The sequence below is a fragment of the Vigna umbellata genome, chromosome 8 (genome assembly GCF_029865625.1).
Source record: "Vigna umbellata cultivar VRB3 chromosome 8, Vumbellata_1.0, whole genome shotgun sequence".
NCBI lineage: Eukaryota > Viridiplantae > Streptophyta > Magnoliopsida > Fabales > Fabaceae > Vigna > Vigna umbellata.
In genome coordinates this window covers 36,265,069-36,287,557 of record NC_142172.1, presented here as the reverse complement: position 1 = coordinate 36,287,557, position 22,489 = coordinate 36,265,069, and the positions used below count along the sequence as shown (strand labels likewise).

The window sequence follows — 22,489 nt, the reverse complement described above, 5'->3', positions numbered from 1 at the left end:
GCATATCCAATTCTTTGTATCCATGTGAAAAGTTCCTTGTTTCAAATTGCACATTGAAATTGACAAGCTGAAACAAATGAGTGACATTATGAGAAGTGATTCAAGAACGTAAACTCAAAAAAAATTGGAAAATGGTTATAGTGTAACTAATGACATGTTTGTTCAAACTTCCAAACAAGCTACGGAACTATTGTAGTTTGCTGTGGCACCATAATTTACTCATTGGCAGGGGCATGGTAGGTTGTATAGAAAAGAAGAAAGAAACAAACTTTATCCTGTTCCCAGAAAGGCTGCAATTTTCTTGGCAACACAATATGCAGTAGATTGTATGGTTATCATGGGATTCACACCAATTGCAGTTGGCAGCAAACTTGCATCACACACAAACAGACCTTCTGCTTCCCAACTCATCCCATTTACATCCACTGCACCTTCTTTTTCACTGATCCCCATCCTGCAACTCCCCATCTGGTGTGCTGAACTATATATACTCCATTTTTCTTCTTGTGACATTGACCCTCCTGTTGCATATATGGATTCCACAAACCTCTCCAATTCCTTTTCATTATTCCCATTACATTCAATTCTCTGTCCGTCACTTCTATGAGTACCTACCTCAACAGCTCCAGCTGCTATAAGAATTCTCAGTGCCTGCTTCACTCCATCCTTCATATTCTCTTTGTCCGATTCATCTAACTCATAGTGCACCCTACCCTCACTCCTAACTACTCCACAGCCCTTGTCCCTAATAATTGTGATCAGATGAACAGTCCTTGAATATTTCAGCATTCTTTCTTTGAAGTCAGGTCCAGACACCCAAGGAACCAGTGTAGATAACGCTGCTGGCCCCAGTGCTGGAGTTTCAACTATGGCTTTCACTTTAGACTCCTCGGATACCACCTTATGAACTGAAGTTATTATTCCCCCCTCATAGCATTTACCCTTGAGATCAGAATTTGAGTCTGGAAAATACCCCCACGACATTAGCACTGGATGCATGCGAAGATTCTTTCCAATGTGCTTGTTTTTCAATCCACTGGAGATCATTAAAGGTGGCGTCAGAAGAGCCCCACAGGCTGAAACTGTGACTTTGGCCTCAATTTTCAGTATCCGAGTTACGTTATTTGTTAAAACATTGGCCATCACTCCTAAGCATTTCTTTCTTCTCGCTCTCCCTCCCTTGTTGTTTTCCAATATAAATCTTTCAGCTTTCGTTCCTGTTAGTATCACTGCATCATGATCCACAGCATCGACGAGCCATGTAACCTCTGTTCCTTGTTTTTCTCCTTTTGTACAACCGTAGTTGCAAGACCCACAGTAATGTCGTTCTGATGAGTTTCTTGGCACGTAATCAACTTGAAGACCAAGATTCTTACAACCTTTTCTGAGAACTTGATTCTGGAGCCCTTCCTCCACACACTTGTCGGTTACACCAATCCTTTTGCACACCATGTCCATGGCAGAAAGGTATTCATGGCTCGAAAAGATTGATAATCTGTGGTCTTTTTCCCATTCCTTAAGCACACTTTCTGGTGTTCTAATAGATGCCGCCCAATTAACAGCAGATCCACCACCCACTGTTGACCCTGCCAGAATCGCCATTTTTCCATCCCAGGATGCAAAAGTTCCTCCTAATTCATAAAGCTCATTCAAAGAAGGCCCTTCTAGAGAAGAATAATCACCGGAGGCATAGTAGTTACCCTTCTCAAGAACAAGCACCTTGAAGCCTGAACTTGCTAGAATAGCAGCTGCAACTCCTCCCCCACAACCAGACCCAACAATTACCACATCACACTTTATTCCAAGGACATTGTTTTCAGCATCCATAGAAACTTCAAGACCTTTCTCAGCAAGAGACTTAGGCAGGCTCCAATCACTCTCATTCGCAGCTTCCACTATTCCCTTTTCAAGAGGCCTCTCTTTCTGAACCTTGCTTGTGATCCCATCAGTGTCAACCTTATATCCTATAGCTTCCCATGCTGGGTTTTCACCCTTCTCATCACACTGCACACAGGGGAATATTCCATTGCTCACACAATTAGTAACAGAGAGGAAAGAGATATGATGATGAATGAGAAGTTGTAGATGAAGAAAGTGGCATGACCTGAGAGAAGAAAACAAAGAGGCACAGAACTTTGACGTAAAGGAATGCAAGTCTAACAGGTGTGAGGAAGCGATGCTTAAACCATTTCTGCAGAACCTTTTCTCTGTTGGCCAAAGAAATATTTGAGAAGTTGTGGATGTAAGGCCATTTCTTACTGAGACAGAGAGTCCCACACAGCAACAAAGTGCCCAATCTTGTTGACAGCATCCATAGGATCAATCTCACAAATATCAATGCTTCTTTCAGAGCTCTTTTTATCAGTATATCTGCACACTATGCACATTTCACATTTTAGATTCTATTGAGTAAAACTAATGTTCCTCTTGTTTATATATATCTAAAAGTTCCTTAAAATTGAAGAATTTCTTTTATATGTATGACCTTTTTGTTTTTACGAGAGCCGTGTTAGAATAATATTTTAATTAATAAAAAATTTCCGGAAGAAATTCTTTTGCAATGCTCTTAGGTGTTTTGATATGATGCAAACTTCAGATGGAAAAGAATGCACCCTACACAACCAAACAAAGTCTTTCTCAATTTTGAGTAGTGATAAAATGGGTAAAAGTAATAATAACTATTCCATCATGATCATTAAAAAAATCATCATCTTTTCTTGACAAAATTCCAAAGAAGAAAATCAAGTGTATTATAGTGAAACTAAATCAATGATTTGCGCATGGTTATTATAACATTAGAACACAGTGAATGGAATAAAAAGAAAAAGAAAAATATGAGTCCTAACAAGTTGATGAGCCGATAGAAACTCATTAACTAATGAACCAAAAGTGGGTAGACTTATAAAAAGTTATGATAAAAATAATCATAATCACCAATATCATTCATTTCCATTTATAACATATGGAGGAGATGCCTTCTGTCTCCTTCAAATAAAAATATAATATAACAATACAAAAAAGTTTTATTTTTATGGAAAAAATAATTAAAAACTCTAAACATTTAATACAGTCATATATATACAATATAAATAAACACAAAATCTGAATGGAAGAAGTGTACTGTTAATTGGTTAGGTGGAAGTTCAGTTCAATTTATTTTTTTTAAATATTTTAACAATTAAATTTCATTGGATTCTTGAGCTGGCTTTATTAATTAATAATCTAACTCAATTCAATTCCATTATATTAGGTTTGGTGGAGTTAAAAGAAAAAAAATAATAGTTATTCATTAAGAAAAAATGCACCAATATAAAATTTTTTTAATCATTATAAGATAGTGAAAATATTATAATATATATAAATCATATTTATTTATATAATAAATATAATATAGTTAATTTAAAATTCATGATTTCATTATAACTCAATTTAATTGAAGGTGTTAAATAAAATTCAACTCAAATCACAAAAATATAACCGAGTTTATGGATTCGTTGTAACTTCTTAATACATTGCTTGGTTAATTAAATAGTCACTGAAGGTAGAAAAAGTTATATAAATCGTGAACTAAAATATCATTATATTTTAGTTATTTTCTTTTTGGTTGATATATTTTTAAAATTAGTTTTAATATTTTGATTTTTATATGGTTTTAATGAAATGAAATTTAAAAAAATACATAAATGATTACTAAATTTAAATAATTAAAATTAATTTTCTAAATTGGCATAAAAATTAACTGACTTTGAGTATATTCAAAGAACTTAATCACGCTAACATCAAATTTTGTGAATGAAGAAAAAAAAATGAAATTTAAAGAAAATGAAAGTGGTAGGCGATTGTGGTCTTCAATCTTGAATGGTAACCCAACACGCACCTGCTAAGGATACCATTAGAAGACGTGACAACGTTAAAAAAATACAACTTTCAAAGTTACCAATTTTGGTAATGCCACCGACAAACAAAATAAAATAACAATACAACAACCACAAGTTTTTGAAAATCTTTCTCTCTGTCTTCTCCTACACAATTTTGAGCCTTGATTTTCTAACCCTCGTTCTCCCCATCAAATCAATTATCATTTCGCCCAATTCAAAACAAATTCCACACAGTCTATTTGATTATGGCTCCATGAACAAGACAAATATTCAATTTGCTGGTATCATTATATAAAACATGCAACAAATAAATAAGCAAAGAAACATGAGAAAGTTGTGATGATTGAGTGATACCTCTTGAGGGATGGAGAATTCAGAAGCAGAAGCTTTCCAGAAATGTTGCACAGCTTTGCTTTTTGTGTTGTGTTTTCTTGTGTCCAAATGTTCCAACTGCAGAGGAGGAAACAGAGCCTCACACATGCTGCTAAGTGATTCCATCTCAGCTGAAGAAAGAGAATCTCTACTGTGTCTGCTTCCTCTTCTTCCTCCTCTCAGCAAAGGATGACACTCTCTCTTCATCTCTCTCCTTCCTCTGCAGTTACCACCACTCTCTGCTATGCAATTCACTAATCAATATGTGTTGCATTTATATATACACATACATGGAACTATCTAAACCCCCAACAACTCAACTCCTTGTCGCATTCCATTTATAACCCTTTCTTCCAATATCAGCTAACTTGTTTAGATTATTTATTGTCAATGTAAATATATATATATAGTATGAATAAATTACTCTTTTTTGTATAAATTGTAATTAATTTACGTATTCTTTTAAATTTCATCTAATTTTATATAAATACTTATGAGTTTACAAGACTTGTTTAGGAAAAGCTCTCACAAATTAAAATTTTGTTTAAACTGTATGTGTACGATGGTTTCGTTCGTTCAATTTTTTGGGAAATAAACTGTAAGAAAAAAATAAAATTGAGCTTCTGTATTAACTCGATTTAACTTATGTGTTTCATTTAAAAGTAAATAAATATTTTCTTATAAAAGTTTATAACTTTGATAAACTCTGCTTTTTGTTATAAATGAAAGCTATCTAGATAAGCCATAAAGTCCTTCGTTATGAAGATGCTGTGTAGTTTTCAACCGTGAATTGCTTGTTATTTTATATTTTATTTCTGAAACCTCCTTCAAGAAAATGTCCATTCTAAAGTAACATAATTAACCCTATCTCAAGTTAAAGGCAGAATACTGAAATGAATCTTGGCCTAAATTTTGAAATAAATCTTAACCTCTAAGTCAATCAGATATAACCTAAACTATTGTGTTGTGATGAAGAAGCTGTATTGATTGTTACTCGGTACATGCCAGAATTTGTTAAAATGTTTCGGAAAATGACACTTGAACAACCATTTTTGACAACATTTAGACACGCGCACACGTGTCAAAATCTGAGTGGTCCATTTTCATTTAATTTTTCCAACTGGACCACTCAGATTTTGACACGTGTGCGCGTGTCTAAATGTTGTCAAAAATGATTGTTCAAGTATCATTTTCCAAATGTTTCTTTCTCTTCCCGTTCAAAGTTAAAAGACAGGTATCAAGTTGAGAAATTCAAATATAAATTTAAGTATTACATTAAGTAAAAATAAAAAATTCATGAATTTAATATTTTAAAATTTTGATTAGTGAATTATTTATATGAATCTTCTAGAATGTCATTATTTTTATTTTTTTTGGCCTTACCTCTATATGTCATTCTTTAACTATATCTAACAACTTTTTTGCAATGAAGGGCACTCAACAATTTGTGGCAGTGCAGTGATGAAAGGTTAAGAAGGCATTCATGATTGTAGAGGGTCCTGTCGGAGAGGACATGAATAGTACAGTGTCTTTAGATTCGTCAGCGTACGTAAAATAGCCCCTAATGCCATGTTTTTAAATAAATCAATGTCCTAATATATAAAGTTATAAATTTCACGTCCTAATCATAAGTTAGATTTAAAATTGATTTTAAGATAATATAAAATCATTCCAAGTTTACTTTACATCATTTATTATTTATTGTATTTACCGTATCCAAATATTATTAAATTATTTGTTAATATTTAATATCATACAGAAAATATATATGTCTCTATAAATTTAAATTTACAGTATATAAACTTCGTCTGTTAAACTTTAAATCTACGAATGAATTGTTTTATTATATTATACATGATATATACATTTTCCTCGTTAAGAGTTAGAAGACTTGAGAGTTTTATTAGATTTATGATCTAGTCGAATCAACGTACTATCAAAGAATGGTTTTTTATGGTATGGGCCAATTAGATTTTGAAATTACAGAAATTACAGATATGCAGATCCATGAAAAATAATTATAATAATAAATTTTAGCATTTTATTATAATAATAATTTTAATGGATAGAAAAATATAAATTTTGGATATAAAATTATAGTAATTCTAGAAAGAGAGGTTCAAACTTTTTGATAACTTATTCAGGATTTTTTAAAAATTAAATAGTAAAAAGTGAATAGTAAAAGTGAATAGTAAAAATGAATAGTAACAAAGGGATAAGCCATCCACGTTGGTGTAGAGTAAGATCAGATATGTTTAAGATTAAAATAATATTTTAATAAAATAATGAATAGTAAAAATATATAGTAAAAAAATGAATAGTAAAATTTTTTGGCTATAAATAGCAAGGGAGGGAAGGCTAAAACTTACACCAAAATTCTAGAAAAATTTGTGAGAGAAGAGAATTGGAGGATATTCTAGTTGTAGAGGGAAAATTCTGGAAGTTTTCGGAGAACGGTTTCAGAGGAGGAAATTAAGTCTGGAATAGAGGTAAGGGGAGTTACATTTTTTTTTGTATTATCTTGAGTATTGCATATGTTGCTTTTGTTTGATCTTAAATCTTAAATATGAAGTATTTTGTTTCTGTATGATTTTGAATTTTGAATGAGAACATGCTTCTGTGTTTAGATCCAAGTGTGATAGTTGTAAAATGTGATGTTGATTATGTTATGTCATTTGTATGTAATTAGTTGTTTATTTTTGTATTTTTGGATGGATTAGAAGTTGTCTAACCGGCTCTGCCAGATTCAACTTCTTGTTTCCTCAAACTTTTTATTTCTTTCCTTAATTATTTTTATCACATTTTTGGAAGGATTAGAAGTTGTCTAACCGGCTCTGCCAGATTCAACTTCTTATTTCCCCAAACCTGTTATTATTCTTATTATTTAATTACATTGTATTCCTGGAAGGATGAGAAGTTGTCTAACCGGCTCTGCCAGATTCAACTTCTTATTTCCCCAGACCTGTTATTATTCTTATTATTTAATTACATTCTATTCCTGGAAGGATGAGAAGTTGTCTAACCGGCTCTGCCAGATTCAACTTCTTGTTTCCCCAGAACTTTTATTGTTCTATTTAATTTTTATTGCATCTTCCTAAAAGGATGAGAAGTTGTCTAACCGGCTCTGCCAGATTCAACTTCTTGTTTCCCCTGAATTTTTTTTTATTAATATTATTTTGATGGTAATGAGAACTAACTATTTTGTATGAATTTATTTTATAAAAATATATGCATATGAATGTTGAACTGGTGTGCTCTTGTGAAACTATTTTATGACTTTTATTATATTGGGTGTTATAACTGAAACTGTGAAATTGTACATGTTGTGATGTGATGAAGTTAATCTGTTTGGAATGAGTTTGTTGGCTGGAATTGACCTTGTTGGAAGGTCTGGAGTAAGGGTTCTGTAATAGCTTGTATATGGGTATTAAATAGATGTACATATATTGTTTGAGGTTAATGTGAGAGGAAGTGAAAATATTAAAAATTTGGCATTTCAGATTTAGAGCATAAAAGAACAGGGTAGATAATTTAAATAAATCAATTGTTAATTATTGAGGGCCTTTCTTTATTGGTAGGATAGAGGAACCTTAAAAACCTGAGTTGGCACATCCCTGATCATAGACCAGCCTTGCCCTGGTCCAGTCAGTTGTGACTAGTCATATGTGCTGGCGTCGAAGGTGAGTTTGATGCGTTCAGACATCTGGGTCCTCTCCGGTGACCAATTGGGGTAAAGAAAGATCTCTACTAGGATGAAAATAAAATAAAACAAGTTGATTGTAGATGCTTAATGTTATCATGGTAAAAACTTCATATATATTTCATTTATCGTTACATTGAGCCCAGACTTAATATGTAGTTCCTAAGATATGTTATTTATTTTGGCTAATCTATGATCTTTGATTGGTGAAAATATGTTGAGTTATACTCGTTATGGGCAAAATGAGTTTATAATATGAAGTATGATATCTGACAATATGTTTAATTTATTGACACCAAAACGGATTATTGTAAATCTATGATTAAAGAATGAACATGATTGAGTTAGGTGGATAAGAGGGTATGAATTGTTGATTTTATGAAATGTTGGAGTGGATATGAGAAATCATTACTTATGAAATGATGTTTACTACTGGAGTAGTATGTTCGAGTTATACCATGAGAGCTTGATATGAGCAAAGTAACACTCGAGGTTTATGAAAGCAGGCAGAAAGTGGTCTGACCATAAGGCTTTGACATAAATATATGGTTCATAAATTTTATAGAAGCAGGCAGAGAGAGGTCTGACCATAAGGCTTCAGAAAGTAAGACATAGTATACAGGTGAGGCTTAAGGAAGCGGGCAGAGAGCGGTCTGACCATAAGGCTTCGTGAGTAAGCATGGTACACTTGTAAGGTTTATGAAAATGAGAAAGATGATTTTGATAATGATGAATTAATGACATCGGGATAATGATATTTTATCAATTGCAGAAATACATGATTGAAATATTTTTTTTTATAACTCATGTTATATGTGAATAGATAATGTTGCAGATGCGGTTGAAAGCTTAGAGATGAGAGAGATGCGGGGAAAAACTTTGAGGGATTTTTGTAAAAGATTTCAAATTTATGTTAAAGTGGTGAAAACTATATTGTTTAAAGTTTGTAAGTTTGGTATTGTACTTTGGAGGAATTGAAATAAAGTTTGATTGTTTATAGGAGATATCAAATTAATTTAGTCTCTACTATCAGTAATACCCTTTCATTATATGTGGGTGTTACAGCAGTAGCATGATCAATAATTTTGAAGAACCAAAATAATATACTTAAAATCTATATATTTAATTATTATTATTAATACAATAAAAGTTAATGTATATTATTAATATAATAAAAATTAATATATAATTTAATATATATTTTTTTAAAAAAGTTTCAGATTAAAAAATATTTTATCATAATCAAATAAAAAATTACTAGTATAAAAAACCTTTTTATACAAATTAAAAACAACTTTATACACCAATTTCAAAATCAATATAGATAAAAACAGTTTAGAATGTTTATGTTTTCTATATCAATTTTAGAATAAGTATAAAAATTTCACTTTTTAATATCAGTTAATTAAAGTCACACCCGGTATAATAACTTAGAGCTATTTTTTTCTTCTCTTTAATATGAATACAACATTTTTTAGGCACATTGACCATAAATCTAGAACAAAACTAAAAAATCAAAAACAGTTATTCACTTATTGAAATACTTATTTAATAAAGTCACAATTAAAAATTGATCATTAAAAAATACATACGTTACTTTTTGTTTCGGTTTTCCGTAAAAGTTGAATATACAAAAGACTGATGAGATAAAAAATTAATGCTAACTATTAAATAAGTATTTCAATATTAAGTGAGAAGAGAGAATTACCTTTTTCTTGGATAGCGGTAGAGAACAAATGAGAAATGAAAACAAAAATAATAAATTTTATTTAGCTTCTTTTTTCTTAAAAGATAAAAGAAAACAATAAAATTTGTGGGAAACTTAAAAGACAATGAAAAAGAAAATAAAAAGTATCTTAATCATTTCTTTTATTTTTTATCATATTTAATTTTATGTTTTACGTTGTGATTTATATTAGTTTTTATTAATTTTTAATATATATATATATATATATATATATATATATAATATAAAAATTTAAAAATAAAAATTGAGAGAGGAGGAACAAAAAAGAACTTAGACTAATAATCCAAAAACACATTTATAGAATTACGACAGAATAAGAAAAACAATCAAACTTCCTAATGTCACTAATAAAGTCGAGATAATCTAACTTATACACTTATCATCAATAGATCTTACAATGACATGGTAGAATTCTCTCGTTAAGAATAAGTATCTTTATCATTTCAATCATATACAACTTTATTTTAAATCATATACAACTTTATTTTAAATCATCATACCAAGACAATTAGTAAAATTACATGAAAAAACAAAACAAAAAGGAAAACTACAGTAAGAAATGATGCCTTGTGGTACAAGAAGGACACCTAACACTCGCAACTTAGGGACTCATTATCAAGTGAGCGTCCAATGGTGTCATATAATGTCCAATGTTAAAGACCGTTGGAGCTCACTAGAAGATGAACCCTCAATGATGACTAGGTGGTGTCCAACAATATGAACCCCTAGAGTTTATTGTGAATTGAGCGCTATTGATGAAACCGTAGCGTCCGATGCCTATAACTCTGTATGTTTGATTTTAAAGCTCGTCGCACCCAATGCCTTGCCCACCTCGTCTAACGCCATCTCAAAAAATATCAAGGACTGTGAACATCTCAATTTGCTCAATTAGTACTCTTTCCACTTCAAAAGTTTAATTCTTGATATCAAATCAACTTTCAAGTGTACCAAGAATTCTCAATTGTTCAAACCCTAATTCTCATCTTCAATTTTTCCTAGTTTCATACAACAATCATTCATGCACACCGATATCTAACTTATAATTCATTCAAAAATATTTTATCCACATAAATTTTACATATCATATCAATTCAACAACTAAACAAAACATCATATAATTAAATAATTCAAAGTTATAATTCTCAACCATTATCACAAGACAAAAATGAATTTATTTATTTGAGAAATTAATTGATTAGGAATTTTACTCTTGACACTAGAAATGTAATAGTATATTTGAATCTTAAAAAGTTGGAGTTAGAATTATAGGAAAAGGACACAAAGATTCTAGAGAAAGTTATGAAGATAAAGATAGTTTATAAAATGAATTTGTTTATATTAGAATTCTATTTATACCTAACGTCATTTAACAGTAAAATGTTAAAAAAATTATTTTATAAATTCTATTACTATTCTTAATCATTTTCTAGATTCCCATATAAAATATTTCAGAGTTTTATGTTTAAAGACATATTAGTATACACCTTCAAATATTACTTATTATAATAATAATTTTACACACACACACACATATATATATATATATATATATATATATATATATATATATATATATATTATTACAAGTATTTATTACAGAATTTGTTTTTATTACAAATGTTTATCGAATGATCAACAATATTCAAGTTTTTTTAATTTAGTTTATTCTCTGTTTTAATTTCTTATTTTTCCGTTATTTTTTTAAGTATGCATTGCATAACTAGTGGCTTAATTTTTAATAAACATTTAAAATAAAGAAATAGAAAAAAGCATACGTAAAGCATTACGTGGCGCTGAAAGGCGACCATAGAAAAATTCACACCTCTTCCTGTCGCCGTGTTCCATTGAGAGTCCGTTCTTCTGTCTTTCTCACTCAAATCTCAGTCACACACTCACCTCCTGCAAAAATCTCTTCCAAATTCCACACTTTCCCATTCCCAAACCCACCCTTTCTTCATGGCTTCCCTCAACCTTCTTCCCCACCCTCCACCCTCTTCTTTTTCCTCTTCTTCCTTTCACAGGCTCCGATGCAACACCCTTCTTCTCGCGCCAAAACCTTCTCAGCGCAGACCTTCTTTTCTAGTCAAATCTGCTGTAGGTGTGGCTGAACCTGCTGCATATTCTTCTGGCTACGCCGGGGACACTTCTGATTCCATCTCCTCTCTGAAGCTCAATCTGCTGGTGAGTGCTGCCCTTTTACAGCATCTTATGATTCTGATTTTCGTTATGGTTATGTTTCTTATGCTTGAGTTGAGCATTAAATAAGTGCAGAGCGCTGTTTCTGGGCTGAATAGAGGTCTTGCTGCTAGTGAAGATGATCTGCGAAAGGCTGATGGTGCGGCTAAGGAACTTGAGGCTGCTGGGGGACTTGTGGATCTTTCCGTTGGTCTTGATAAATTGCAAGGAAGATGGAAACTCATATATAGCAGTGCATTCTCATCTCGAACTCTAGGTGGTAGTCGCCCTGGACCTCCCATTGGAAGACTCCTTCCCATAACTCTTGGACAGGTTTGTTCAGTTCCCAACCACATATGCTACTATTGTGGTTTCATTGCTTCTCGTATAGAACAGGGAACCTTTCAAGTTAAAAATGACACACAATTATTCTGATAAAACCCTTTGTCCCTCAAATTCTTAGTGTCAATTGTCAGTGTAATGATATAATTTTTGTGCTGACTGCGCTCTCTTGTTTTTTTTTCCTTGAAGAAATGTATCAATTTTGACTCAAACCCAAATTCTAGTCTAAGAGGTGGGGGTTGCTCCTGTTTATATCCATTATTTTTGCCTAATCTCTATGTCAATGTGAGGCCTAACACTGTACTTCCTCTTACCCGAGGATGTCTTGAATGGACTTTACAGTTTGAATACCAATCACTAGGATAGACATTTCTGAATTTACTTATGGCTCAATTCAACCCCAAAATTTATGCCAGTATAGGGTTACCCCCATTTATATACATTATTTTTGGTTAATCTCTTGTGGGGATCTCTAACAAAGATTGAGCAAGATGTTAGATTATTTCAAATTATGATATATTTTTCTTATTTGTTTTCTTGTTTGAGCTATGCATCTGCTTTTGTTTACAATCTCCGCAAGTTTTTTCTAATTACTAGTTATGTTATGCATAATATTTACAGCATTCATTTTTTTTGTGTTGATAGGTTTTTCAACGAATTGACATCTTAAGCAAAGATTTTGATAACATAGTGGAGCTTCAGTTGGGTGCTCCATGGCCACTACCACCCCTTGAAGTAACAGCCACATTGGCTCACAAATTTGAACTTATAGGTTGGTTTTATTTTTCATGCTTTCGTTTATTATCTCTGTATATTTGTTGCAAGTTTTTCATGATTGCTTTCTACCAGTTGCCATATATGAGAATTGTTGTGTTGTTGTATTGTACAGTCTTAAGAGCTTTTCATGTTTTGTGGTTTTGCAAATGTGCCAGGATCTTCAAAGGTAAAGATAGTATTTGAGAAAACCACTGTGAAGACAACTGGGAATTTACAACAGGTGCCACAATTAGAGGTACCTCGAATTCCGGATGCATTGAGGCCTTCTTCCAATACAGGAAGTGGTGAATTTGAAGTTACATATCTTGACTCAGATACCCGCATCACAAGAGGGGACCGAGGCGAGCTAAGGGTCTTTGTGATTTCTTGAGTTTCTTCTGAATTCAACCTGAGTTTTTCATCTTGTCCTTTTTTCTTTATTCTTGATAGTATTTATTAATAGTTTCCCAACATTGTAAACAAGAATATATGGACGGAAGTAAACCCCACTGTAACATGTATTTACGGATGGAACTAAACCCTTCTACGTAGTTCCAAGGAAACACGGTACTTTATGTTTAAATGTAATATATTTCTTTCTTAAATTAAAAAATCCAGCTTAGATGTTAAGAATCATGGAGTATGCATTTAATTATTTATATTAATATTGGTTGTTATGTGATTCCTTGAATTCATTACAATTTGCATATCATTTTTTTTTTTTGTATAAGAACGAGATTTTGGATGATGTTAAGAATATTAAAGTGAAGGTTGATGATGAAGATAAGATTTTGCTTCTTCTTAATGCATTGTCTAAAATGTCTAAGCACTTGTGTTTGGGAAGGAACAAGTTATTACTATGAATGAGGTTCAAATCTAAAGAAGTTATAATTGGATGAATTCCAAAAAGTTTAAATCATAAGCAGATAAAATATAGTTGGTGTTATAATTAACACAAGAGATATTACTAATATGAAAAATTGTACAAAGAAGAAAGAAATAAGAGAGGAAGAAGATATGCATTTTTTCTTCTGATAATTTGTAGACATTATGGTTTTGTCTGATAATAACGAGTATGAAAGGATGTTGATGACATCGATTTCAAATACACAGAGGAGTTGAATCATGGACTTAGATTGCGCTTATCACAAGTTTCTTATAAAAGAGTTATTTTAAACCTTAAAATTAAAGGAAGAGGGTGCACTTCTTCTAGGAAACAATAAAACCTGTAAATTAAGTTAAATATGTTTAACGACTAGGAGAAGTTGTAAGATGTAAGGCATGTTTCATAATTCATTTGTCAGTTAACATGTTTGATCTTTTGCAAAGATGGACTCAATTGTTAAAGAAGTAAAAAGAAATGGTCTTAACATTTTTTATGACTCAGTTGGGATTATTCCTGCTTCCATGACTAGTCAGATCATAGGAGATAGTTAAATTCATTTTAAAATCATTATAATTTTTTTAATTAATAGACTTGTAGTGATTATTAATACAATTATTTTTCTTAATCAAAATGGTTTCATTGATAAAAAGAGTGTTAAAAATTGTATCTATACACATTTTTTTAATATATTTTTTATATAATGACAAATGACTGATAGATTTTGCTATATTAACATAAATAAGATAACGAGTTTATTCAAAAATAATATTTTGCTCACTATATTCCAAACTGTGTTTATTAATTAATTTAAACTTTTAGTTGAACAGCTAATTTTATATATTAGTATTTTTTTTATCAAAAATAATATATAATAGAATATTTTATACACATATTTTATATTTTATTTTATCTTTAATAATATTTTAAAATTTTGATGTTCCAGACCTTAAAATTATTATTATTATTATTATTATTATTATTATTATTATGTAACTTATATAACAATGAAGAAAAAATATTGAAGGTAAACTACTTCACTGTTAATCTATAATAGAATAATTTTTTTTCATGCAAATCTACGTTATCACTTTACAATAAAATTATTTATTTTAATTTATATTAAACATTACATATGAGATATAAAAAATAATATTACTTATATTTTTATTTAAATAAGTATATAAAACTAAAACTGATATAAATATTAAATTTAACTTACAAAATAAGATAGTATGGTAAAAAATTCAGACTAACAGTAGCGCGTATGCTTTCCTAATTACCCATAAAATTATTAAATATTTTCAAAAACTGTTTTCTTAATTTTACACGAATTATTTGGTCATTGTTTATAACTTCGCCCGAGCTACAACAATACATGTTACTTTATTTAAAGTGGTTGCAGTTTAAAATGTAACATTGAGCAAAAAAAATTCAAATCCATATTCATCATCCCTATTTGAAATCATTATCAATACAATTAAGAAAGAATTGTAATCACAAAAATAATCTGCCATAAAATAGTAAATGCAAAATAAGGGTTTATTTTATGTCATTTCCATTTTGTCCCGTGAAAAGATAAATTGAAAGACATATAGACGTTGTAAACTGTAACGGCTACATTTTGTTTGAAATTTCAAAACCCTCAGTTGTTTCTTCTTTCTCTACCGAATATTTTCATTTTCTTCGTCTCCTTATTCTACCTCTTCTTGCGGTATTCTTTCTTGTTTGGGTTACAAAATTGGATCGCAGATTCAACCCGAGAAGTCAATTCAATCTTTCTTCTCAATTCTTTCTTCTCAGTCCAATCTTTATTTCTCACAGTCAAATTTTCCACTATGGCTCCAACCCCTTCTTCCAAACAAAATTACCCCACCCAGATGAAGACTCCACAGTCCAAGCACCGTCTCAATTTCCATGGCCCCAAATCAGCACTGCAAATGCACCCTTCTCCCAACCCGAATTGTGCTGCAAACAAGGAACCCCCTCCTGAACACCCAATTGAAGTAGTTGCCAGAATCCGTGACTACCCAGATCGAAAGGATAAGCCTTTATCTGTTCTTCAAACCAGTTCCAACTCGAGTTCTATCCGGGTTCGAGCTGATTTTGGGTACCGGGATTTCACCCTTGATGGGGTTTCTGTGTCTGAGGAAGAGGACCTGGATGTGTTCTATAAAAAGTTTGTGGAGTCGAGGATCAATGGAGTTAAGCTTGGGGACAAGTGCACCATCATGATGTATGGACCAACCGGTTCTGGGAAGAGTCACACAATGTTTGGGTGCTCGAAGCAGGCAGGGATTGTGTATAGGTCTCTTAGGGACATTCTTGGGGATGGGGATAATGCAGATGGAGATTCTAGGGGTGATTCAAGAGAAGAGCATCTCGGGTTGGGGACTTTTGTTCAAGTCACTGTTTTGGAGATTTACAATGAGGAGATTTATGATCTGTTGTCCACCAATGGAGGAGGTGGAGGAGGAGGATTTGGATTTGGCTGGCCTAAGGGGGGTAGTGCTTCAAAGGTAATATAATCCATGTTACTTCGTCACTTTCTTTGGCTCTTGTGTCTGCAGGTTTTTGTGATCCTGATTTTATCTGAGAACTGTGACTTGTCTTTAGGATTTCTACTTGGGTTGCTTTCATTGTGTACTCATGAAATTTTCATGTTGTTACTTTTGAAAAATGTGGCTCATTTGTTGTACGAAATTGGCTGGCTAAATATTTCATTTTTCGCTTATATGTTGTCAATTTTTGGTGGGCTGTGTCTGTGTTTGCTACTCTCTAAAGAACGGCTTTTGAAACTTTTCTTACCACAGAAAAAAGTTTCGGTTGTTGGTATTCTTTTTCCAAAAAAAAAAAAATCATTCTTGACCGGAAAAACATGGTGTCTAACATTTGTAACACTTTTTTTATGTTCCCTTTCAAAGCATAAGGAACTGATTGCCTAATGGAATTTAATTTCGTATTGTAACTCATTAAAACAGTGGTATTATCCGCATAATGAAACGTCTATCAGTTTTTGTTTTCCATAGTAAAATTGTCAGTCATTGACAGATGTTAGTCTTGGAAGTATTAGCTGAACATTTGCTCTTTGATTTTATTGTCTGTGACTAACATATGGACGGCGTACTTTCTTTCTTTTCCTTTTGTACTTGTAGGTGAAACTTGAAGTGATGGGGAAAAAGGCCAAGAATGCTACCTATATATCTGGAAATGAAGCAGGGAAGATCTCAAAAGAAATTCAGAAAGTGGAGAAGCGGAGGATTGTTAAAAGCACACTTTGTAATGATAGAAGCTCCAGAAGTCACTGCATGGTATGCTTGCTTTTAGGGAAGGTTTTGATAAAAGTTTTTCAGCCTTTTTTTGGCAATTGATGACGTATCTTCTATTTTGATCAGGTAATCCTTGATGTCCCAACTGTGGGAGGGCGACTAATGCTCGTAGACATGGCAGGATCAGAAAATATTGAACAAGCTGGTCAAATTGGATTTGAGGCCAAAATGCAGGTAACCTTTTTGCCGTTTTGATTTTCTTTTCTGAATCATTAGTTCTCTGCTGATTATTCTACTGTCAATGAAAGTTTAGACTGCAAAAATCAATCAAGGAAATATAGCGCTGAAGAGAGTGGTGGAGTCCATTGCAAATGGTGATTCGCATGTACCATTTAGGGACAGCAAACTTACCATGCTTCTGCAGGTAAATATTATCGTCTTTCTTTTCTAATTCAGTGAAATGTTGATTCATGTTCTGTTATTCGAAGTTATATTGATGCCTTGCGAGTTTTTCTTCTACTTTTCCTTTTTAAGGATTCCTTTGAAGATGATAAGTCAAAAATTCTAATGATACTGTGTGCAAGTCCCGATCCTAAGGAGATACACAAGACAATCTCTACACTTGAATATGGGGCAAAAGCAAAATGCATAGTCCGTGGTCCTCATACTCCAGTGAAGGATGAGGAATCCTCTTCTGCTGTCATTTTGGGATCAAGAATTGCTGCAATGGATGAATTTATCTTGAAGCTACAAATGGAAAACAAACAAAGAGAGAAAGAGCGTAACGAAGCGCACAAAAAGCTTTTGAAGAAAGAAGAAGAAATTGCTGCATTAAGAAATAAATTGAACCAGGCAGAAGGAAAAGGAACTCCGCCAAGTGAGGAGGAAATTAACTTGAAGGTAAATGAACGCACTCGGCTTCTAAGACAAGAGTTGGAAAAGAAGTTGGCCGAGTGCCAAAGAATGACCAACGAGTTTGTTGAATTGGAGAGGAAGAGAATGGAGGAGAGGATACTGCAGCAGCAAGAGGAAGTTGAAACTCTGAGAAGGAGATTAGAAGAAATTGAGTTGCAGCTATCTTGTTCAAAGCAAGGGGGGAATTGTGAGGAAAACGAGTCAAAAGATATGGAATCAAGTGGGTTTATGAGAAGGCTATTGCGTGTTTACAAAAGTGAGGAGGATCCTGGAATGGTAAAGTCAATGGATTTGGACATGGATGACCAAGAACCCCTTGGCAGTGAAGTGAACATCGTTGGAGGAGTTATGTGTAGGACTGATTACAATGTTAAGCAAGACTTTTCAAACCTACCTTGTCCAAATACTTTGAATGGTGGAAAAGATGATGCTCATATCTTTGCACCCAACTTTGGCCAGAGGGTATGCCTTAGTACAGTATATGAGGAAGAGGGAGAAGGAGATGAAGACAAAGGGGGTGATGAGGAAGTAGAGAAAGAAGTGATAGAAGAAACCAAGGTATGTAGTGTTGAAAAGCCAAGTGCTGAAGGCTCCTTGGCAATATTAAATCTGTCGAACACAAGTCCAAAGAAAGACGATTGTTGTATCAATGTGGATGACAAGGATCTTGGACCCTCTAGACTACTGAGAATTCAAAACATATTCACTCTTTGTGGCAACCAAAGAGAGCTGTCCCAGCACATTGGAACTCCACTTCCCACAAAAAAGAGAACCGGTGAAAATTTCGAGTTTTCTCCTGCCAAGACAACTGACAAGGATTCCGTTTTCAAGATCTCTAACAAGGAGAACTTCGAGCCACAAAATGTTCTGGGAAATTAGCTTCCGATTGTGTTTGTACAACATATGATGTTTCCTCCTGGAAACGTGACTACATTATCTAACCTTAGTATTACTTCTGTCTTTTTGCGGTTTTCATCGGTCTGTAGCTGTGTACAACTTTGTTCTATAAGTAGTATATATATGTCTCCCATTCTTTGTGTTATTTATTATTTGATTTGTAAAGTCAGTTTATAAGCATTTATATGATCTTCCAATGTTTTTTAGGTTCAAAATCAATCGAATTTGATCGCATTCTAAATCAATTCCTATTATTCCTACCCCGATCCATGCAGATGCACAGAGAAGCTAATTCTGCACAAAATACTTTAGTAGATAAGGTTCACTTTATACCAATTTAAAAAATTGTTACATGTTTTGGTAACAATTGAATCCAGAGGATCCAAATAGCCAGTGACACTATTACAAAAAAAAGGAGGAACTGAACAAAATGAAGATAAAAAGTTGACATTGGTCAGAACACCAAGCAGGATTGGTTATATACTTATGTATGCGTATGTGGTACTTGATATCGGATGATGATTAATTTCTGGCCCCTGAAATCTCTCTCTAAACTGAATCTGCTGCTGGTCCACCGTTTCACTCTGTCTTTCTATTGAGGTCCAGATTCTGAGAAGGAGAATTCAGTTAAGGAACCCCCCTTCGAATGTCTTCGTCCTCGTGGCGCCCTCCTTGACGAACCTTCTTTGTCCTCCGACGACCTCCGAACGGACCCACCATCCTTGTCCTCCGACGACGTCTTCGACTTCCTGCGGGGTTTCGACGCTGTCGGGGGCTTCTCATCTTCCGATGATTGACGGTTCGCCTTTTTAGACGATTCCTGGTTTCGGCGGCTCGGCTTGGATCCCTCCGTCGAGCTCTCTCGGCTGGGAGAACTCATCGTGGATTGGTTCTCAGAAGAGCGAGGCCTTGACTTTCGGCCTCGCTTCCCTTCACCTTTGCTAGTAGCATCACTGTTATTAGCTTTGCTAGTAGCATCACTATTATTACCTTTGCTTGTAGCATCACTATTATTATTACCTTTGCTAGTAGCATCACTATTACTACCTGCATTATCCACCATTACCATCGTATCATCAGTTACTGATCAATAATATATCTCAATTTACTACTTGGCCATTCCAATACTACATAATATGAAATTATTAACGATCCAACCTTCAGGTGTGGCCTTGACGGGGTTCACCACTGTTCCAGACGAACCTTCTGATGATTCTTTGAACTCAGTTAGCTGCACAATTTCACGTTAGTTAATCCAATTTTTCATAGGAGATTGATTATTTTGCGGAATTGAAGCAGAGAAAGGAGAATGTACCCAGCTTGGTTGGCTTGCTTTAGCGTTTTCCGCTCCAATGTGTGCCAGATGCTTTACGTCTGTTGGAAACCCAATCTCTATCTGCTGCTTTTCATCCTCTTCATCTGCAATCAATTTTATTCTTCGTGTGTTTAACAATGATAAGGAAAATCGAATCTAGGACCTTATATTATCTTTTGAACAGAACAATTTGGGGAAGTTATCGATAAACTTAAGCATTCATATTTGATAGGAGAGAAGAATGTGGTTACCAAATATTTGGGATATGTATCTGAGTCCTTTGAGGAGGCCTTTCACCTGGCCTTTCACCTGGCCTTTCACCGCGCCCGACGACATTATTGGAGCCTTTAGATCTATCTTTGCACCTCAAAAGTTTAACCTCAAAATGTATTATAGTTCTCCCGCTTCTCAATGGAACCAGCTACAAATCTCTGAAACCAAAGACCAAACCATAAATCTTCGTTTTTTACCATCGATCTATTTCGTTAGAAAAAGGTACCTGATCACCTCCCGGTAAAATGTTTGCTAGAATCAATCGTTCGTATGATGCCTTCTCTGAGTTTGGCAATGAAGAACGAATGAATGTTCAAGACATAGAAAAAAATGTTTTGGAAGGTTTTCCTGTTCTTGATTGGATGTTATCGAGCATCCAACCGAAGAAGAGAAAGACTTCAGGTTGGAAAACTCAACTGTAGAATGGTGGCACTTGATTTTGATCTACCGCCCCCCCTGATGGTGGTTAGGCAAATCAAAACCAGTAGCTCAACATATTTTTTGGTGCAAGGCCAGACATGTTACGTTGTAATTTTCATCTCCATGTCCTAAATTTGGCATAAATCTATAATACCTGTTTTTAGTTCAACTGCGACAATGACGGATTCAAAACCATAATCGTATGGCGTTTGTCACTTTGGTGAACCTTAATAAAAATAAATACAAAACTATTAACTAAGATTCAGAGAACATTGGGGGTTGTTTTTCATTTCTGTTCTCTTTGGCTTTCTTTTCTTTCCCCCTGCTAAAAAAACGAACAAAGCAGAATCGTTGGGAGTTTCCGACAGCCATTTTTTTCCAATTATAGTAAATATGATCCTTTTGGTTTCATTTATCATTAATTTGTGTTTTATTTCAGATCTCCCAACTTTTTTTAAAACATGGTGGAATGGATGGGTGCGCATTTGATTACATAACTCATCTAATAGAATTTATTTCATGCAGCAAAGTTGATTATGATTTTAATAATAAGAATACGTTTAGAGGAGTTTGTTTTGATAAGCTACTAAGGGTATAGCCTGTCTAGGTTGAGATTCTTTTCATTTAATAATAAAAAAAACATTTTATTTCCATGAAGCAAACTCGAAATCATTAAAAATATTTATGAGCTTTAATCCTATTTTTTCTTTTCATTTTTATTTAAATTCCTAAAAATTAACAACTCTCTACTTCAAAAAGTTAAAACATGCTTGTCTGTAAACTTAAAAATCAAAATTTCAATATTAAAGTATTTTTTAGGCTTTACTAAAAGGGGTAGAAATGCTTGTTAAAATAAACTGAAAAAGTTATAATTGATTCTTTTAAACCTAAATAATTTTTTATGAACTATTTCACATCCCATTCAAGATTTTACGTCATTAACGGGACGACATCAAAGAGACGGTGGATAGTGGTATTTATCATGTTCCCTATGAACTTTTATATAATAAGATATAATTTTTTATTGAAATAAAAATATGTAGTTTTAAAAAGTTAAAATTATATTTAAGTCTTTTTAATTTAAATATTTTTAATCGATTTTATGTTATTTAACTTTATTTCATTAATTGAATAAAATTTACGTTTTTTTTTACTACTTTGTCCTTCATCCATAGATATAATAGGTATTGATTTTAATGAAATTCATTTTTAAATCCGTGAATATAATAAAATGTCTGTTTAAATTAATTTTGACTATCAATTTCATCTACACTTGGGGTCAAGACAATTCCAGTCATGTAGACCGATACCATCCAAAATTAACTAACATCAAATATTAATTAGATGATTAAAAATGTTGGACTAACTAATATAGGTTTAGGTAAAAATCCACTAAAAATAATATAAATAGGTATTATTCATGAGCTAAAAAGGTGTCCATATGAAACAAGTTCAAAAGCGAAAGAGTGAGAGGTTCCCAAAACCTGAATAGCAAGGCGTGGAGTCTATTTCGGATTTACGAGTTAATTATCAATTACAGTCAAATG

General features: G+C 32.9%; 4 protein-coding genes across 5 annotated transcripts; 2 read left to right on the top strand and 2 right to left on the bottom strand.

Moving 5' to 3' along the window:
• Positions 1 to 59: 59 nt before the first annotated feature.
• Positions 60 to 4,584, bottom strand: FAO3 (fatty alcohol oxidase 3). 2 transcript variants are annotated; one of them, XM_047322199.2, is made up of 3 exons: positions 4,233 to 4,584; positions 2,105 to 2,377; positions 60 to 2,004 (listed from the first exon to the last, which is right to left on the bottom strand). In XM_047322199.2, the coding sequence occupies exons 1-3, from the start codon at positions 4,455 to 4,457 to the stop codon at positions 271 to 273; spliced, it is 2,232 nt and encodes a 743-aa protein (XP_047178155.2). In that variant the 5' UTR covers positions 4,458 to 4,584; the 3' UTR covers positions 60 to 270. The 2 variants fall into 2 exon arrangements, with proteins under 2 accessions (XP_047178155.2, XP_087953093.1); XM_088096967.1 differs by having other exon boundaries at positions 2,105 to 2,370; positions 4,233 to 4,372.
• Positions 4,585 to 11,543: 6,959 nt separating this feature from the next.
• FIB4 (Plastid-lipid associated protein PAP / fibrillin family protein) lies at positions 11,544 to 13,606 on the top strand. Its single transcript, XM_047322203.2, has 4 exons — positions 11,544 to 11,878; positions 11,969 to 12,205; positions 12,860 to 12,986; positions 13,147 to 13,606. The coding sequence occupies exons 1-4, from the start codon at positions 11,654 to 11,656 to the stop codon at positions 13,359 to 13,361; spliced, it is 804 nt and encodes a 267-aa protein (XP_047178159.1). The 5' UTR covers positions 11,544 to 11,653; the 3' UTR covers positions 13,362 to 13,606.
• A 1,903-nt stretch (positions 13,607 to 15,509) lies between these two features.
• On the top strand, positions 15,510 to 19,166 carry LOC124845142 (P-loop containing nucleoside triphosphate hydrolases superfamily protein). The gene is made up of 5 exons (XM_047322201.2): positions 15,510 to 16,372; positions 17,009 to 17,164; positions 17,249 to 17,356; positions 17,436 to 17,546; positions 17,657 to 19,166. The coding sequence occupies exons 1-5, from the start codon at positions 15,692 to 15,694 to the stop codon at positions 18,914 to 18,916; spliced, it is 2,316 nt and encodes a 771-aa protein (XP_047178157.1). The 5' UTR covers positions 15,510 to 15,691; the 3' UTR covers positions 18,917 to 19,166.
• Positions 19,167 to 19,252: 86 nt separating this feature from the next.
• On the bottom strand, positions 19,253 to 21,310 carry LOC124845138 (uncharacterized). The gene is made up of 5 exons (XM_047322195.2): positions 20,749 to 21,310; positions 20,501 to 20,680; positions 20,250 to 20,353; positions 20,093 to 20,165; positions 19,253 to 19,981 (listed from the first exon to the last, which is right to left on the bottom strand). Exons 2-5 carry the CDS (start codon positions 20,583 to 20,585, stop codon positions 19,527 to 19,529), a joined length of 717 nt encoding a protein of 238 aa, XP_047178151.1. The 5' UTR covers positions 20,586 to 20,680; positions 20,749 to 21,310; the 3' UTR covers positions 19,253 to 19,526.
• Positions 21,311 to 22,489: the final 1,179 nt, after the last annotated feature.

Coding starts and splice junctions, on each gene's coding strand:
- LOC124845138 (XM_047322195.2), bottom strand. CDS start 20,585: ATGTCGTCGGGCGCGGTGAAAGGCCAGGTGAAAGGCCAGGTGAAAGGC. Junction 20,354..20,500: donor ATACATATCCCAAATATTTG/GTAACCACATTC, acceptor AATTGATTGCAG/ATGAAGAGGATGAAAAGCAG. Junction 19,982..20,092: donor CGTCAAGGCCACACCTGAAG/GTTGGATCGTTA, acceptor TGGATAATGCAG/GTAGTAATAGTGATGCTACT.
- FAO3 (XM_047322199.2), bottom strand. CDS start 4,457: ATGAAGAGAGAGTGTCATCCTTTGCTGAGAGGAGGAAGAAGAGGAAGC. Junction 2,378..4,232: donor AATTCTCCATCCCTCAAGAG/GTATCACTCAAT, acceptor AAATGTGCATAG/TGTGCAGATATACTGATAAA. Junction 2,005..2,104: donor TCTTTGTTTTCTTCTCTCAG/GTCATGCCACTT, acceptor CCCTGTGTGCAG/TGTGATGAGAAGGGTGAAAA.
- LOC124845142 (XM_047322201.2), top strand. CDS start 15,692: ATGGCTCCAACCCCTTCTTCCAAACAAAATTACCCCACCCAGATGAAG. Junction 16,373..17,008: donor AGGGGGGTAGTGCTTCAAAG/GTAATATAATCC, acceptor TTGTACTTGTAG/GTGAAACTTGAAGTGATGGG. Junction 17,547..17,656: donor AACTTACCATGCTTCTGCAG/GTAAATATTATC, acceptor TTCCTTTTTAAG/GATTCCTTTGAAGATGATAA.
- FIB4 (XM_047322203.2), top strand. CDS start 11,654: ATGGCTTCCCTCAACCTTCTTCCCCACCCTCCACCCTCTTCTTTTTCC. Junction 12,206..12,859: donor TTCCCATAACTCTTGGACAG/GTTTGTTCAGTT, acceptor TTGTGTTGATAG/GTTTTTCAACGAATTGACAT. Junction 12,987..13,146: donor TCACAAATTTGAACTTATAG/GTTGGTTTTATT, acceptor CAAATGTGCCAG/GATCTTCAAAGGTAAAGATA.